Source organism: Agelaius tricolor, unplaced genomic scaffold (genome assembly GCF_023055355.1).
Source record: "Agelaius tricolor isolate 1412-34295 unplaced genomic scaffold, bAgeTri1.0.p SCAF_15, whole genome shotgun sequence".
Classification (NCBI taxonomy): Eukaryota; Metazoa; Chordata; class Aves; order Passeriformes; family Icteridae; genus Agelaius; species Agelaius tricolor.
The window spans coordinates 19459048-19476816 of record NW_027269275.1 but is presented as its reverse complement, the minus strand read 5'-3'; the positions used below and the strand labels follow the sequence as shown (position 1 = coordinate 19476816).

Sequence of the window (17769 nt, the reverse complement as noted above, 5' to 3'; positions counted from 1 at the left end):
GCGCAGAAAGGGGAACGGCGCCGGGACTGACCGGGGGAACAGGTACCGGCATCCCGATAGCAGCATCTCCCGCGGGAGGGCAGGGACCGGCCGGGGGACCGATACCGGCATCCCGATAGCAGCATCCCCCGTGGGAGGGCAGGGACTGACCGGGGGAACGGGTACCGGCACCGGCATCCCCGTGGGAGGGCAGGGACCGACCAGGGAACAGGGACCGGCACCGGCATCCCCGTGGGAGGGCAGGGACCTGCCGCAGGACCGCGTCCTGTACCGGCATCCTCTGTGAGAGGGCACCGGGGAGGGCACCGGCACCGCGCGGGGAAAGGCTGGGGAGCTCCCGAGCCCTACCCCGGTTTCCCGCACGCTGCCGAGGAGCGCAGGGGGTGTGCGGGATGTCCCCCGTGTCGCGGGATGTCCCCATGTCGCGGGATGTCGCCGTGTCGCGGTGCCCTGCGGGTGGCAGAGCCCGGGATGGGCGGGTGGAGCCGCGGCGCTGCCGCTGCCAGCCCGGTGGAGGCGGCTCCTTGGCGCTGTCCCGAGCCTGTGACTCCCTCTCGGGGACGCAGATGGAGCCCCGGGCCTCCGGCAGTGATGCGAAGAAGCTTTCTAGAAAAAGTGTCCCATTTCTGCGGGATTTCTCGGGTTCTTCCCTTTTGGCATCACTTGGGGTGGGCGCTGGAGCCCCCAGAGAGGCTGCGTGTGCCCCATTCCTCCAGGGATGAGCTGTGCCATGTCCTTTGGGACATCCAGAGCTGTGCCCTCTGTGATGTTTTAGCTGGTGGTGTTGGTGCTCACCATCCCAAAACCAGGGGCTGTGCTCTGGGTAGCCAGGGCCATCAGGAAGGGATGGAATTTGGTGGCACTGAGCTGGTGGCCGCCCATGGCAAAGCAGGCACCACTGGCTCTCAGGCTGTGCTGGGAGCATCCTTGTTTTCTGCCCAAAAATCTTCCAGTGGGGCAGTAAATAACAAATAAATGAGGGAGAGGCAGCCCTGTGAAACGTAGAGCCCAAAATGCCTGGCACGTTGGTTTAGGGGCTGCTGATCACTTGTGCCAGGCCACCAGCTCCTGTCACGACAGGCAGGGTTGAGCCTGGCACTTTGCTTCCAGCAGTTGTGTGTTCCTTATCCCTGCGAGGATTTGGGATGCAGTTTGCAGCTCCCCAAGTCGTGCTTGGTGAGAGGAGCTGCTGCCCCCTCCGGGACAAATCCTTGTGCCAGGGACGGCTCTGGCACCCCAGCATGGCCTGCCCAGTGTCACCTGCTCAGGTGACAGCACGGCTGGGGGCTTTAATCCCCATCCAGCTGCTTCCTCTGTCATTTATCCTGCAGCAAAATAGGAATCAGCAGAGCACTGAGTCAGCCGCTCTGGGAGCGGAACTTTGGCAGAGCTGGAGGAAGAATTTGTAGCAACTCAGAAGGAAATTGCCTTCATTTTTCTTTTTCTTTTTTTTTTTTTTTTTTAATTTTAAAAGAAGCCGAGGATTGGGTGGGGGTGCGGGCTGGGGGTGTTTTAATCTTAGAATTACAGAGTTGTGGGATCCCAGAAGGGTTTGGGTTGGAAGGGACTTGAAAGTGGGCAGGCATTGGCATGGGGGCTTCCAAAAGCTGCAGGTGGTGCTGCTGCCAGCCGAGCGTGGGGCCAGGGGACAAAGCAGCCCAGTCCCTGTGCTGGGATGGAGCTGGCAGAGCTGAGAGGGCTCGCTGGGTGTCCCTACGCGTGAAAAACGCCAGTCACTTGTTTTTAAAATATTAAAAGTTTAATAGTAATAAAATGGTTATAAAAATAGTGATATAATTAGAGTAATAATAATAATATGGGCAATTTGGATTAGGACAATACGAGACAATAGAAACAAAGAGTTAAGGACATCCGGGTATCTTTTTCTGGGCAGCATAAGCCTGAAAAAGGACCCACATTAACAGAGAATTAACCCTTAAAAACAATAACCTGTTGCATATTCATACATGATGCATAAATTCCATTCAAACACAGGATTCTGTCTGGTCAGTGTCGACTTCTCCCTCTGAATCCTGACAGCCTCTTCAGGGCTGAGCCAGGTGGGAAGAAGCTCGTTTCTTCTGATAAGAGAGAATTCTGATAAATTCTCTTTCCCTGAAAGATTCAGGTGTCCTGTGGCTGCTATCTCGCTGCGATTCCTTTCTTTAGGACAAAAAGCCTCCTACATAGCACGGTTTCCATTTTAACATTTTGTTATAACCTCAAACTACATTTAACGCGCTATTCAAGAAAACCGACACAGCCTAACTTCCTAACACAACACACATAACATTCACTTTAACATTTGCCAAAAGCCCGTGGTGAAAGGTGGATTTTGCCCGTGCAGGATGTGTGACAGGAACGGCGGGCGGCGGCTGCGGCAGTGGCTGATCGAGCAGATCGACAGCGAGCTCTACGCGGGGCTCATCTGGGAGAACGAGGACAAGTCCATGTTCCGCATCCCCTGGAAGCACGCTGGCAAGCAGGACTACAACCAGGAGGTGGATGCTTCCATTTTCAAGGTAGGGAGTGTCTTTTTCTTGGTGGCTCCTTGTTGGAGCCCAGGACGTTCCTCTGGCTGCCCTGGAGGGCTTGAGACCCTGCCCAGGGGGCTCAGAGACCTTGGCACAGAGCCCGAGACCCCTGAGCCTTTGATCTTGACCCATGGAGAAACAATTACCAACCTTTATATGAAGGATTACAAGGCAAGAAGGTTTAAGTAGAATGATAGTGAATTTATCATGGGGTAAAAAATAGATTTTTGAGGTTTTTAGAATGGAGGTTCAGGAGGCAAGATGGAGGAACCTGGGTGTGTCCTGTCCTTCTTCTTCTTCTTGGCCTCCACCTTCTGCTGTGATGGTGATACCTTTGGATTGGTTTAAGGTAGAAGCTCAGTGTCTAACATAGGTGATGGGTATTGGGAAGTTATGGTAAATAATGTACAGGTTGTTTTTAGAATAAAAGATAACACCAGTGTGCCTCAACCCGACCTGCCAGACAGACCTCGGCAGGTCAGAGAAAGAATGTTATAGATAAGAAATAATAAACAACCTTGAGAACAAAAACAGAAAAATCCTGACTCCTTCTTTGACAGCTGGGCTGGGAAAAAGAAGCCTGTACATATCTCAGAGTCACTCTGAGCAGCAGAGATTCTGAGAGTTCCTGGGCTCTGTGCTGCTGGCTTTGTCCCTTTGTGGGACATGGCCACGCTGTCTCTGGGTTTTGCATCTTTAACCCTTGCAGGAGATGCTGGAGTTGGTCTCCTGGCTTTTTTTTTGGATGATTTATTCCTTTTCATCAAAATTTAGGACCAGTTTTAAGTTTGCTTTCAGCGTGTTTGAATCCAGGTGTGATGTGAGAAGCAGCTTTTGACCTGCTCTAAACTTCTCATTAGCTTCTCTTGGTAAAATGCTGATGAGCTTGATGATAAAATGCATGATAAAATGCTGGGTTTATTAAAAAAAAAAACAAACTAAAAGGACTTTGTAGGTGGGAAGGAAAAATTTCACGGAAGCGGGGGTTTCCAGTTTTGGAAAAAATGGGAAAATTCCATCCTGAAGCAAAAAGTTCAGGTCTTCCCCAGGAATTCCCTTCCCTCTGATCCCACTTCCAAATTTCTGTCCTTTAATTTCAGTAAGAACTGGTTTGGGAGCACTGAGTTATGAGGACAGTCTTGAGCTCAGCCCTCTGAAAATATAGAAATATCTACAAAAGAAATCAATATGTATATTTAAAAAAATATGTAATGTTTTTATTCAATGGTAAAATATATTCTTCTACTAAAAGCACAGATTATATTCTGATCTTGGGGAAACCAGTTTATTTATTTATTAATTTATTAGTCAGGAGTTGGGCAATGAGGTTTATTTTGATTTTTGAGCAGCGATTCCTCACGCTCCTGACCATTAGGTGCAGAAGTGATGATTTTGACCTCTGCTTTTTGCAAACCTGGCTTTTAGAAGCCTTTCCTGCATTTCTGAGGCAGGCAGTGCTGCTCTGCACCCCAAACCCTGCCCAGGTGTGGTGGCCGTGCAGGTGGCTGCAGTCTAGGAGTGAAACAGCAAATCCCCAAGGGATGCTCGAGAGGGTGCAAGATGCAAAATGCTCTCTGCAACCCCAGCTCTTCCTCCCTGAGAGGCTTTGTAGGGCTCACAGGGAGGATTTTCTTAGGGTTTTTTGTTTTCTCATTGTTTGCTTCAGGCCTGGGCTGTTTTCAAGGGCAAGTTCAAGGAGGGTGACAAAGCTGAGCCGGCCACGTGGAAGACGCGGCTCCGCTGTGCCCTGAACAAGAGCCCTGACTTTGAGGAGGTGACAGACAGGTCCCAGCTGGACATCTCCGAGCCCTACAAGGTCTACAGGATCGTGCCAGAGGAGGAGCAGAAGTGTGAGTTCCCCAGGAAGGGACTGAGGGTCCATCCCGAGAGCACAGCCCTGCACCCCAGCACGGCTCCCTGTGCTCTGTGCTTGTCCTGCTCTGCACGTGTCCCTTGGGGTGGCAGGGAGGGGAGGACAAAGGCCAGGCTTGGGTTGTTTAACCCCTTAAACCCCTAGGAAATATGGGACAGCTGCAGCTTCGTGGGAGCTCCCATCCCTGAGGATGTTGTGGGGGCAAATTCCACCTTCCCTGCCTGGAGGAGGGACATGAGCCTCAACCTTTTCTTTTCCTCCCAACCCCTGCCCAGCGAGGATGGTGGGGAGCAGCAATAAATCCCTTTTCTTGCTGGAGGAGCAATTTTGCAGAGAGCTGCTCTGATGTCTGGTGTGGCTCAGCTCACACTAACTATAACTATTTGTGGTTAGGGGAGCCTGTGTGCTTTGTCCTTTAAGTTAAAAACTTGCAAAAAAAAACAGGCATGATTTTGCAGTCAGGAAATCTGCCTTTAGCATCTCTGTCCCCCCCAGCCTGTTCACACAGGGGCTGTGCTGCCACTATGCAAATGGCACTGCAGGTTCTCACCAGCAGCACCACTGCCCTGGGGTGGCTGGTGGAAAAAAGAGAAGCAGCAGCCCCAGCCCCAGTCTCTGGGGTGCTCAAAAAAACCCCCAAACCCTCTCCCCTGCTCCAGCTCTGTCTCTGTCACCAGCCAGGCTTTTGATTTTTCTTGCTGCTGGTCCCTGTGCAGGGGGGAGATGAGTTGTAAAGTGATTTTTGGCCCCAAAAAAGCAGCTCTGGAGGGGCTGTGAGCCTCTCCAAGGTGCTGTCACACGGCTCTGCTGTGGTTCCTGCTTTCACCACTTTCACTGGGTGAGAGGTGTCCAAAACCCTTCAGGATGAGCTGTGCTTGGCCAGTGTGGGTGTTCTGACTGCAGCCCCTCCTCTCCCTCCCTCCAGGCAAAGCAGGGGTGGCCAACGGGAGCGGCCTGAACGATGTCACCGACATGGACTGCAGCTCCTCTGCCATCGACGACCTCATCAAAGAGGTGAGGCCTCACCCTGGCTGCAGGGGCAGGGCTTGGCTCAGGCTGTCAGCTTTGGGAAAGCGCTGCCTTCCCCAGATTGCCTCTGCAGAGCTGCAGGGTTGGGCTTGCAGCTCCTTCAGGTGAGGCAGCGCCAGCCCCTGCTTTCCTTGTGCATCCAGCTGGGAGAGGCCTTCACTGGGGATGGGTCTGTCACAGCTCTGTGCCCCTCCTTGGCCTTGTCACACCTGCCTGCTCGCCCTCTGTAGCTCTTGAGGTCTTATTCAGATGTACAACCAGACTTGGTCTTTCCAAGCCCACAAAAACCGGTTGGCATTGCCATTTGGGCCCTCCCTGCTCCAAGGGCCATGCTGGAGGCACAAAACCTGCTCTGATCCCGGTGTCTGCTGTCCCTCAGCCCTCCTGTGTGGATGAGTACCTGGGCATCATCAAGAGGAGCCCCTCACCCCCCCAGGAGACCTGCAGGAACCCCCCAATACCTGACTGGTGGGTGCAGCAGCCCAGCCCTGGTAAGCAGCCAACAGCTTGTGTGGTGTTTGGGGCAGGAAAAATCTTCCTGTGTGGGGATAAACTGCTCCCCATTGTGTGTTTTATCTTCCTTATTAAGAATGTTTGAAGCACTCATGAAGAAATCCAGCTGGGAGCTTTTTGCTGGCATTTCCCATGTGGGAGCTGGGAAAACTGGGGCAGAAAATGAGGGGGGTGGTGGGGGGAACTGGGGGATTTGGGATTTGGGAATGCAGGCTCAGCTTGGCTTTCTGTGCCCACAGCATTGCCCCTGATGAATGGGTACTCCAGCTACGAGCAGTATCACTCAGGTAAGGCTCCTCACCTGGCCAGCAGGTGCCCCTCTCTGTTTGTGGCGGCAGGAGGTGGCTCTGACTCTGTCCCCCACCTTCAGGGAGGCTTTGCTTTGGGTTTAGGAGGTGCTGCACCCTCCTGATTGTCCACATTGCCATGCTGGGGTGAATCCTGCCTGGTGGCATGGGGGAGGAGAGCAGCTGCTTGGGATGGGGGGATCAGGCAGCCTTTGGGATGGGGGGATCTGCTCATGGCATGGGGGGAGTGTGGAGCAAAGGCAGGAGGGAGAGAGGTTCAATGGGTTTGAAACTAAACCACCAGAAGTTCCACCTCAACATGAGGAAAAGCTTCCCATGGAGGGTGTCGGAGGGGACTTGTGGAATTTCCCTCCCTGGAGACATTCAGAGAGGAATTCATGGAACAAACCCCACCTGGATTTGTTCCTGTGTCACCTGCTCCAGGTGACTCTGCCTGGGCAGGGGGCTTGGACTGGGTGGTTTCCAGAGATCCCTTCCAACACCAATCCTGCAATATTGGGAGCTCTCACTTGCTGGCCAGCCCTGGAGATGTCCTTCCACCAAGAGGGAGCCATCCCAGGAGATTTGGGATTTGGACACGTCCCTTCCCTGATGAGACCCCCACGTCCCTCACCTCCCAGGTTATTCCCAGATGGTGATCAGCTTCTACTACAGCGGGAGGCTGGTGGGCCACGTCAGCACCTCGTGCTCTGAGGGCTGCAGGATCTCCCTGGGGCAGCCCTCGGGCCATGGGGAGAAGCTCTACGCCCCTGATGCCCTGGAGCACGTGCGGTTCCCCTCGGCCGACGCCATCCAGAACGAGCGCCAGAAGCAGATCACCAGGAAGCTCTTTGGCCACCTGGAGAGGGGTGTCCTCCTGCACAGCAACAAGCAGGGCATCTTCATCAAGAGGCTCTGCCAGGGCAGGGTCTTCTGGAGTGGCAACACCATGGCCTACAAGGACAGGCCCAACAAGCTGGACCGGGAGGACGTGGTGAAGATCTTTGACACCAATTTGTTCTTCCGAGGTTTGTAGGAGCCTCCTGATTTATTTATTTTTCTTTTTGGTGTTGGGATTTTCTGCTCTTTCCTGTGGGAAGTAAATCCCTGCATTGGGGGGTGGTTGAGGATGGTCAGCCAGCAGATGTGGTGGACAGTCCTGGGTGGCAGCAGTTTTGGGGTGGGGAGACCTTGAGGGAGGGGATGGGAGAACAGGGATATGACTCTGGCCAGAAGCTCCCTGGAAAAGCTGAGGTAATTCTGGGATTCCAAAAGCTTTGGGACAATGCACAAAGGGTTTCTGGAGCTTAAACCCAGTGTGAGACCCCCTTGAGCCCCGTGGTGGGGTTGAAAAAGGGTGGAACCCTTTTTCCTTGCACACTTTGAATCCCTCCCTGCTGGGTTCCCAAGGGTGAGCAGATGACACTACCAGACCTAGGAAAGGATAATGGGGTGTTTGGGGTCATGTGGCAAATTCCAGACTGGGGGCTTTGCTTGAACCCACAGCTTCCTTGCAGGGTGTCTGATCCCAGGGGATGTGTCACAAAGCCCCTGGAGGGCAAATTCCCAGTTTTCCTGTGTCCTTGCAGAGCTGCAGCAGTACTACAACAACCAGGGCCGCTTCCCTGACAGCAGGGTCATGCTGTGCTTCGGGGAGGAGTTCCCAGATGCGGTGCCCCTGAGGTGTAAACTCATCCTTGTCCAGGTACGGGGGGCTGGGAGGAAAAGGGGACCAGGCAGGGAGGGAATTCTGCCAGCAGAGCCCCACCCCTGCAGCCACGGGGCATTTGGGTGCCTGGATTGGGGTGGAAGTGCTGTGGTGCTTTTCCACAGCCTCCTGAGAGGTGCTTGGGCTGCTGATTATCAAATTCCCAGAGCTGGGTTTGCAAATGAAGCTCCCTAAGGGCACGAGTTTTGTGAACTGCAGGGAAATCTTTCCTCTTCCTCCTGATCCTGCATTGGCACTGGGACTTCTGCCTTTTCCTGTGGGAAATGGGGAAGTAAATCCCCTGTGATTGAGAGCAGTGGGGTTGGGAGATCTTGGAAGGGGGTGGGATGTGGGGTCAGTCCTCATGGCTCTGGTCAGAAGCTTCTCCTTGGAGAAGCTGCAGCAGTTGTAGGCTTGAAAAGGCTCAGGACAGGGTTTCTGGAGCCTCTGGCAGCAGGGATGTGACAGGGAGGGCACAGGGAGGGTGTGGCATCCCCTCTTGAGCAAGCAGAGACCCAGCAGAGTCTGTGAGCTCCTGTGGGGATTTTACAACATCAGAGACTGGTCCTGTGCCTCCTGCACAGCTCCTGACCTCGTCAGCTCTTGCTGTCCTGGATGTCTGCCCCGGTGGATCACTCTGGACGCGCTGGGACACCCCCAGCCTGTCCTTGCACCTCGATATCCCTGCTGGCAGGAGCTCCTGGGGCTGCTCCTTTATTCCTGGGGCTGCTTGTGGAGAGCCAGACCTGCTCTCCTGGCAGGACCTGCCCCCCCTGTGCTCTGCTGCGTGGCTGGAGCAGCAGAGATGCCCCAAGAGTTCCCTCCTCACTCAATCCCTGCCCTTTGTGCTTTGTCCCAGGTGGAGCAGCTGCACCTGAGGCAGGCGGTGGACGAGGCTGGCAAGAGCTGCAGCTCCAGCCCCATGCTGCCCATGGCTGAGGAGCCCCAGCACGAGCAGGGCTACCGCATCTTCCAGGACATCTGCACACCCCGGCCCCTCTTCAGGGAGAGCCAGCAGATCGCAGTGTGAGCCTGCTGGGCTGGCCTGGCCACACCCAGACTGCTCCCACCAGGGCCTAAATGTCCTAAAAAGTGACACTAAAAAGTGTCCTTATTTTCTTATTTTTTTATTCTTATTTTTTTATTTTCTTCTGATTTTTTAAATTTTCTTCTTATTTTTTTATTTTCTTCTTATTTTATTTTTTAATTTTCTTATTTTTCTTCTTTTATTTTTTTCTTCTTATTTTATTTTTTATTTTCTTCTTTTATTTTTTTATTTTCTTATTTTATTTTTTATTTTCTTCTTATTTTATTTTTTTATTTTCTTCTTATTTTTTATTTTCTTCTCATTTTTTATTTTCTTCTCATTTTATTGTTTTTTATTTTCTTATTTTATTTTTTTATTCTTTTTTTAAATTTTCTTATTTTAATTTTTTTATTTTCTTCTTATTATTTTAATTTTTTTATTTTCCTCTGCTTTTTTCCTTTCTTTTTTCTTTTTTTTTTTCCTATTTTTTTCTTTATTTTCTGGAAAGTTGGGTTTTGTTCTTTGCTGTTTCCAGCGCAGAGTCTGTATAAATCCAGTGGTGAAAATTGCCATGAGCAAACAGGTTGGATGTTCAGTGTTTGTCCTGTAAAGAATTTAGGATAAAAGTGACTTTTCTAGTCCCAGGACTGTCTGTAGCTCATGGCTGGGGAGCATCCAAGCTGTGCAGGAAGGTCAGGGCTGGCTTTGCTTTGTGTTGCCTTTGTTAATGGCCAGTCAGGCAGAACCAAAAACCAGCAGCTGTAACCACCTGCCCCAACAATCTGCAGCTCAGACCTTGCTGAGAGCAGCAATTCGATAGGAGGTGACTCTTGGAAAAGCCTTAGAATGCTCAAATTTAGGAAATTATATCCAGGAATCAGCTTTCCCCCTTCAAAGAGTCCTGCTGGTGGAAGGCAGGGTGTACCTCCCAAAGAGAACTCCTGAAATTCCTCTTTCTTTATTATTTTTATTTTTTTTGCTGTGAGATTTATGTGTTTCTCTTTCACACCAAAGTGGATTGAAATTTGGGAACCCATGCAGAGATTCTATATGTAAATACTGAAGATGAAAACTTGGGAATCTTAATTTTTCCTGACCAGAGCCAGAGTTTTTATATAAATACACAGAACTTTAATTTTTCAAGATTGCGGCGTAGTGTGAATAGCTTGGCTTCACCCTCCCAAACACACGTGTGGGGCTCTCCCAGGCGTGTCCAGGCAGCGTCATCCATGTGTAAATCCTCATTTTCACAGCCTCTGTGTGTGCCCCCAGCTCTGGGGAGCTGCTGGTGCCTCCCAGAGCAGGGCTGCACGTGTGTGCGTGCCACCAAAGCTGCCTATTTATTGTATGCCTGAGGTTTGTTAATTTGTTGGGTAAATTTTTATATCTCCCTGCAATTAAAGTGCTATATTTTGTATTTCTCTTGCAATGTGGTTTTTGGGTGGAATGGGCGGTGGCTCAGAGCTGCTTGGGGGGAGTCTGGGACCTCTGACTTGCCCCTAATTTGGTTTTTACCTGTGGTGGGGTCTGTGTTAAGCCTCTGTCACCTCCTTCCTTTTCCTGGATTCATCTCCAGGCAGAATGAAATGAGTCAAAATGCTGTAATGCAATGGAGGCAGGGAAATGGGATCACTTGGAGAGCCTTCATTCCAGGGAGGAGGAGGAGGAGGAGGAGGATGTGTCCCTGCTCATCTGCCACGGCACTGAGCTGGGTGTGATGCTTCGAGGTCATGGGGTGGGGATGATTTTTTATGCTTGTGTCCAAAAACTTCCTCTTTTCCTTTTCCCATGAGAAATGGGAGCATTTCCCCACTGTCCTCTTGTGGTGTAATCCCAGGTGTAATCCCTCACTCCCTGGTACCCCTTCAGAGGGAGGGGAGTTGGAAAGAAAAGCCCTGTGGACTGAGAACAGTTTAATATTTGGAAGAAATTCTTTACTTGGGGAAGGAATTCTTCCCTATGAGGGAGGGCAGGCCCCTGGCACTGGGTGCCCAGAGAAGCTGTGGCTGCCCCTGGATCCCTGGAGATACTCAAGGCAAGGTTTGATGGTGCTTGGAGCAGTCTGGGACAGTGGAAGGTGTCCCTGCCCATGGCAGGGGGTGGAATGAGTTGAACTTTAAGGTCCCTTCCAGCACAAACCGTTCAGGGATTCTAATTATAAAAATATCAAGTATAGTAATTGTAATGAAAGGGAGAGCGGAGTAGAAGTGAAGGAGAGCAGCTGATGCACAGTACAATTCAATGGCAATTCCTGAGAAGAAAATGTCACTGAATGACAATACTGAGAATAAAATGAGCTCCATCCCAGCAGAAACCAGGACACTTCTCCATCCACACTTCTCAGGGTTCTGAGATGGGAGAACCAGCTGGAACTTTGTGATCAAGCGTGAAGATTGAGGGAATTCCTCCAGGCTGGCCCCAGCCCTGGTGGTGGGATGCTCATGGTCCTGCCTGTGCCCTTGTGCCTCTGCAGGCAGTGAAGCACCTGGGTTTGGGGCTTGTGAGGAGAACTGGCTGCACACCGAGAGTTTTTGGGATGCACCAGGATCCTAAAGGCCAAGGGGACCCCAACTCCTGTAAGCTCCTGTGGGATGCGGTGCCACTGGGGTGGGGATGGCACCTGCAGGGGCACTGTGAGCACGGCTCAGCCTTTCTCTGCTCCTCCTGAGCATCCCACGGGCTTTAATCCTGCTCCAGCCCTGGTTGCTCCCTCAGGGGCTGAGGAAGCCTCACCTCCTGTGATGCCTTGGGAAGGCTGACCTGGAACAGAGGCTGGACAGAGCTAAAGAATAAAGCAGGGATTTATTCAAAGGATCTCCTCAATGGAGATGGACCTTGGGCAGCACAAGAGCCCAGCAGGGCTGCACCCAAGGTGAACCAAAATGGTCCCAAAATGAACCCAAGGTGAACCAAAATGGTCCCAAGATGGACCAAAATGGTCCCAAAATGAACCAAGGTGGACCAAAATGAGCCCAAGATGGACCAAAATGGTCCCAAAATGAACCCAAGATGAACCCAAATGGTCCCAAAATGAACCCAAGATGAACCAAAATGGTCCCAAATGAACCCGGGATGAACCAAAATGGTCCCAAAACGAACCCAGGATGAACCAAAATGGTCCCAAAATGCCCGAGCGCTCCCGGGGTCTCTCCCTTGGATCAGTTCTGCTCCATTTGCATCTTGCAGTTCATTGTCCCATTCCAGCTTTAGCCCCTGCAGTCCCATCCTTGTTTTTCTCTCTCCAGCCCACGGTGTTTGTGCTCTTGGGCTGAGATTTGGATCATTTGTCCTTGGTGCCCAGCTGGAGCAGGAATTGTTTTGTGTCCCTGCTCTGTGCCCAGAGCTCAGCATCCCCTGATGTGAACCCAGACCCACACACTGAAGCAGCACAGAATGTGAGAAATACAAAAGCCAAAACCTGAGGCATCACCTGTGGGCCTGGCAGGGTGGAGCTGGGTCCAAGGCACCCTCTGTGGGCTGTGCTGGAACAATTCATGATGAGCTGGAGCCTGGGACACCAGAAACCCACTCGTGGTTTCCCCAGATGTGCAGGGCCAAGTCCTTCCTCAGAAACCAGCACTGGTGCCCGCCTGGAGCCACCTGCTCCTGCCCAGGGCTCTTTCAATTCCCACCCCGTGGGGAGCTGAGGTGCCTTGTGCTGCTCTGGTTATTTTTGGTGCTGTCTCAGAGCCCACAGCTCAGTTTTGGACCTTAACCAGCACCATGGCCTCCATCCCACAGAGATTACCAAGAGGAAATACCTGGTGGGTGAGGAGGGACTGGGAAGGAGCCAGTGGGATGCAGGAAGGGTAACGAGGTGGGCATGTGATTTTTAGTGGAATTTTAATGGATTTTAATTTTTTTTTTTTAATTTTTATGGAATTTAATGGAATTTTTCTGGGTTTTTATGGGACTTTTTGGGAATTTTTCAGGGCTTTTAATTTTTTATTTTTAATTTTTATTGAATTGTTTAGCATTTTTAAACTGAATTTATTGAGGATTTTTTGTTCCATTTTTAATGATTTTTTTTATTTTTTATTTTTTAATAAATTTTAATGGAATTTAAAAATAATTTTTAGTATTTTAAATGGAATTTATTTTGGATTTTAATGGAAATTTTTTTGGAAATTATTTTGGAATTTTAATGGAATTTTTTGGAAATTTTTTGTGGAATTTTTTTAGAATTTTTAATGGAAACTTAAATGCAAATTTAAATGGAAATTTAAATGGATTTTTATGGATTTTATGGGGAATTTCTTGGGTTTTTTATGGAATTTTTGGGTTTTTTATGGAATTTTTAGGCCTGAGCTGCGTTTCCCCATCCTGCAATCCATCATGAGGAAGCCTCCAGGGCTGATGTTCCAGCACAGATTTCCAGGTGAGTGCAGTGATTTCACACAGGGGTGCTCTGGCCCAGAGTCACCGTGGCCTTTGTGAGATTCCAGAAGGAATTTCCTGCACGTCTCTCACCTTTTCCTGCAAGCCAGGCAGGAAGGGGCACAGCCATCCCCAGCTGCTGGGCTCTGGAAGAGCCCCAGTCCAGAGGCACTGCCCGCATCCTGGGCACCATCCCTGCACCTTGCCTGGCTCTGGGCAGCCCCAGGGCGCTGCTGCTGCTGCAGCTGGGCCCTGCCTTGGTGGTTTTGGGTGACTCAAATACTTTCGTTGGTTTCTGTTCATTTGGGTTCCTCTCTGTCACCTCCCCGAAGTGAAACCTCAGTGCCACTGTGGGCTCCTCTCTGCCAGTGGCTTTTCTGCTGCCAGGTCCCAAAAGTGTGGCCCAAGATTTTGGCTGAGGACCCCGTCCCCAAACCCTGGGGGTGGTTTATCCCCTGCATCCCCTCCATTGAGTGATCCTCCTGGTGTAGCAGGGTAGTGGAGCACAAATGAGATGCTCGGACTGCCCTCCCCAAAATCCTTGCTGCTTTTTTTTTGGTGCTTTCCCACACTTGGAGTCAGAGCAGCGGCACCATCAAAATCCTGCTTGATGTCAGGATATCTCCTTGTGTCCCAGCAGGGCCTGTGGGAATGGGAAGGGAGTTTCTGGGAGCTGCCCAGGCTGAAATCCTGCCTTCAGGAGCAAAAGGTTCCACATGGGAAGGAGAGTGGAGCTTGGTTTCCATGAAGGAAACCTTAACTTGCAGGACATACAGGGTTGCCTCAAGAATATTTGGGCAGGAGCCATGTGCTTACCAAATCCTCCTGACATCTGGCAGGAAAGGGTGGACCAGGGCAGGAAATTTGGGGGAATTTTCTAAGATTTTCCAGCCTAAAGATGTCTACTCCATGGCAGAGGAGCATTTTGATTTCTGGGTGCTGAAAAGGATGCGATCAGCACTGCAGTCCCTTGATGTTTTCCTTACTGACTGACTCAGGGATGTAATTTGGGTCCAAAGCCAACCTTACTCCTGAGATTTGTGGCTGGAAGGCAGCTGGGCCTCTGGGAAGCATTTTCCTTGGGAGAAAACGGGCTGGGTTATATCCTGAGTTGTATTAATCTTGTTCATTATGTATTTCTGGAGTTTGGTGAGGGGCATGCAGGACATGATGCTCCTCACCAAATGCCAAAACCACCACAGAAGGTGGCTTCAGGAGAAGAATTCAGCATCCATGAGGACAAGAAGTGCCTACCCACCCCTCCAACATGCCTGAAACCCATAGTGAGGAGTTACCTAGTGCCAAATTTGTGTGAAGAACAAGTTTGGTGGGCTGGCGAGGAGGAAGGCGAGGTTTGTCCCAGCTAAATCCTGAGATTTACCCCATCTCGACCTGGAGAAAGAGGAAAAGCTCTGCAGGCATCTCCATCCAGTGCTCTGCAACCACAAGGCAGTGGCAGGTCCCAGCTCACAGTTGAACTGCTCGGGAATCCAAGAGCCACCAGCTCCAGCTGCTTCCTCCAACCGGCCCCCCCAGGCGCCTCTGCAGGCGTTAGAAAACAAACAGTCACTTTTTATTTCTAGACACCAGCCTCTCCAACTGGTCTGATTGCTCAATGCCCCCCGTTCGGCACAGCAGCCTGTCCAGAGCCGCTTCTCTGGGCTCTTCCTGCAGTGTGTTGTAACCTGGGAGCAGCCCCCTCCTCATGGGCAGCAGGATGAGACACTCCATGGAGGCTCCCACCTTGCTTTTCCAAAGGGTTTTATACCCCCTTGGCTGTTTTTATGGCCAAGGATGATGGTTTGTGATAGAAACCTGTTGTAATCTGGGAGCAGCCCCCTCCTCATGGGCAGCAGGATGAGACGCTCCATGGAGGCTCCCACCTTGCTTTTCCAAAGGGTTTTATACCCCCTTGGCTGTTTTCATGGCCAAGGATGATGATTTGTGATAGAAACCTGTTGTAATCTGGGAGCAGCCACCTCCTCGTGGGTTCTGGCAGCAGATTTCTCTTTGGGAAGGCAGGAAAGCTCCATGGAGGCTCCCACCTTGCTTTTCCAAAGGGTTTTATACCCCCCTTGGCTGTTTTCATGGCCAAGGATGATGATTTGTGATAGAAACCTGATGTAACCTGGGAGCAGCCCCCTCCTCATGGGCAGCAGGGTGTCACCTTGGGAAGGCAGGAGAGCTCCATGGAGGCTCCCACCTTCTTTTCCAAAGAAAAGAAATCCTGCTTATACCCCCTTGGGTGGGTTTATGGCCAAGGACGATGATTTGTGGTGGTAACTTGTTGTAACCTGGGAGCAGCTCCCTACTCGTGGGCAGCAGGATGTCTCCTTGGGAAGGCAGGAAAGCTCCACCTCCTCTTCCAAAGGGATTTATACCCCCTTGGGTGGTTTCATGGCCAAGGATGATGATTTGTGATGGAAACCTGTCAGGAAAACCCATCCAGAGTTGACTTTGGTGGATCTCAAGGGTTTTGCCCCATTTTGTGTCGGTTTTTTTGACATGGTTTCACGTGACAATTTACAATTGTCTTTTGGTTTGGGTGGATGGTGGGGCTTGGTTCAAGGGCCAAACCATGAGGTCAGAGCTGTGGGGGCAGCACAAGCATTGGCCAAAGGCACCTCCTCAGCTCCATCAAAAGAAGGAAGAGGAGGTGGTGGGGAGAGCTGAGGGTGAGGAGGCTGAAGCTGCAGGGATTCCTCAAGCAGGACTTGGCTGCAGGAAGGTCTCGTGCAGAGGAAAGGAGATCCCAAACCCCAGAAAACGCAACAGCCACTCAGTTTTCAGAATCATCTTCTGACAGGTGCCCTGTCCCTCTGCAGGTGCCTGAACAGCAGACACCAGGTGCTGAGAACAGGCTCCACCAGCAGCAGAGACAACACAGGGACGGGGAGAAACGCGGTGATGTTTGTGCAGAACTTTGGGTTTGTTATGAGACCGAGTCTGAAACCACGTCCAGGCTGAAATCCCCTCCCTTCCCCCTCAGTCTGCATGTGCTCAGGGGCTGTGTCCTGCTCTGACATGTTTTTATTGAGGGTGATTTGTTTGTAATAACGAAACACCCGGATGCACTGAGCAGCCATAAAAATCAGCCTGAGATTTTTGGTGTGGGTCTTTGGGGGGACCCAGAGCCACCAGGTAACCTGGGCCTCTGCTGCTCTTCCTCAGAAGGATTTGGTCTCAGCCCTAAAAATGGAAATGGGAAGAAGCAAAAGGGCATTTCAGGCCATTGCACAAGGAGGTGTTTGCAATGTGGTGGTTAAAAAAAAAAATACTCCACGCTGGAGAAATATTCTTTTTCCTTCTTTTTCACCCCAATGTGTGAATGTAGTTGGGTGTTCAGAAGAGTTGCTCCAGCTCTCGCTGAGAGAATAATTCACATGGGTTATGTAAAACCTCCTTACTCCGTGCTGGGTGTTTTTCAGAGAAATGCAAATCATAGAAACATGGAAGGATTTGGGTTGGAAGGGACCTCAAAGCTCATCTCATTCCAACCTGTCCCTAGAGGCTGGAATACCTTCCACTGAACGAGGCGGCTCAAAACCCCAAAAGAATAACACGATTTTTAGGTTTTGGAGGAATTATTTTCAATAATATCAATTTCCAGCATCCCATGGTTTCTGCTTTTTCTTCTATTGGGCGTCAGAGGGAGGACCGAGGGATGTGGAAGCAACAGTGGTTTGAAACAAGTGATTCCCTGCCTGTGTCTTTCTGTTCTGTATTTGAGGAGTAACCACTTCTCCCTGAGGTAAATCTGGCTCATGGACAGGTCTGCAGGGTGCAGAAAGCAGGTTGTTCTTCTCAGGGATCACAGCTAGAAAACAGCAAGAGAGGTAATTTTGGGGAATGTTTTTACACCTCTGCATCAGAAACACAGTCTGGTTTTGATTTGGAGGAGGGTCTGGACACCTCTTTTGTGAAAACACCAAATATTTCAAATTTGCTGATTTGCTTTGCTGCTCCAACCCAGGTTTTCTCTGTTTGCTCCTAAATGCTCATGACCAATGTGACCTCCTGTCCTTCCTAGGGCAGATGGTGAGGTCTGGAGGAGACCTGCTCCAAGGAGAGATGGGAAGAGCCCCCTTTTTCAGGTGGAGAAGGGAAGGGACCACTTGCTTACATGAGAGGCAAGGAAGGGAAAAATCGGTGGGAAACTTTCACTTGTGGTGTCAGCATCAAGGGCAAGGAGAGCCTGCAGGAAGGAGGCTCGTGGTGGGGAAGGTGGTCTGTGGGGTTCACCACCGAGCAGGAGGTGGGAAAGGTGGGGGAAAGTGAGAGAAGGGCGGTGGTTGGAGGGAGGTTCATCGCTGATGCAGCTCAGGAGAAGGGTGAGCACCTGCCGGCCCAATGCCCAGCTCTGGTCCTGCACAACACCATCCAACAGATCCCTGGGAGGGGAAGGAGCAATTGTGGCTGAG

At 50.9% G+C, this 17769-nt stretch overlaps 1 protein-coding gene across 1 annotated transcript; it reads left to right on the top strand.

Moving 5' to 3' along the window:
- On the top strand, nucleotides 1–10388 carry IRF8 (interferon regulatory factor 8). Its single transcript, XM_071440790.1, has 9 exons — nucleotides 1–42; nucleotides 2348–2522; nucleotides 4201–4384; nucleotides 5333–5421; nucleotides 5816–5927; nucleotides 6189–6236; nucleotides 6878–7264; nucleotides 7826–7941; nucleotides 8804–10388. Exons 2-9 carry the CDS (start codon nucleotides 2349–2351, stop codon nucleotides 8972–8974), a joined length of 1281 nt encoding a protein of 426 aa, XP_071296891.1. The 5' UTR covers nucleotides 1–42; nucleotide 2348; the 3' UTR covers nucleotides 8975–10388.
- The last annotated feature ends 7381 nt before the right edge of the window (nucleotides 10389–17769 follow it).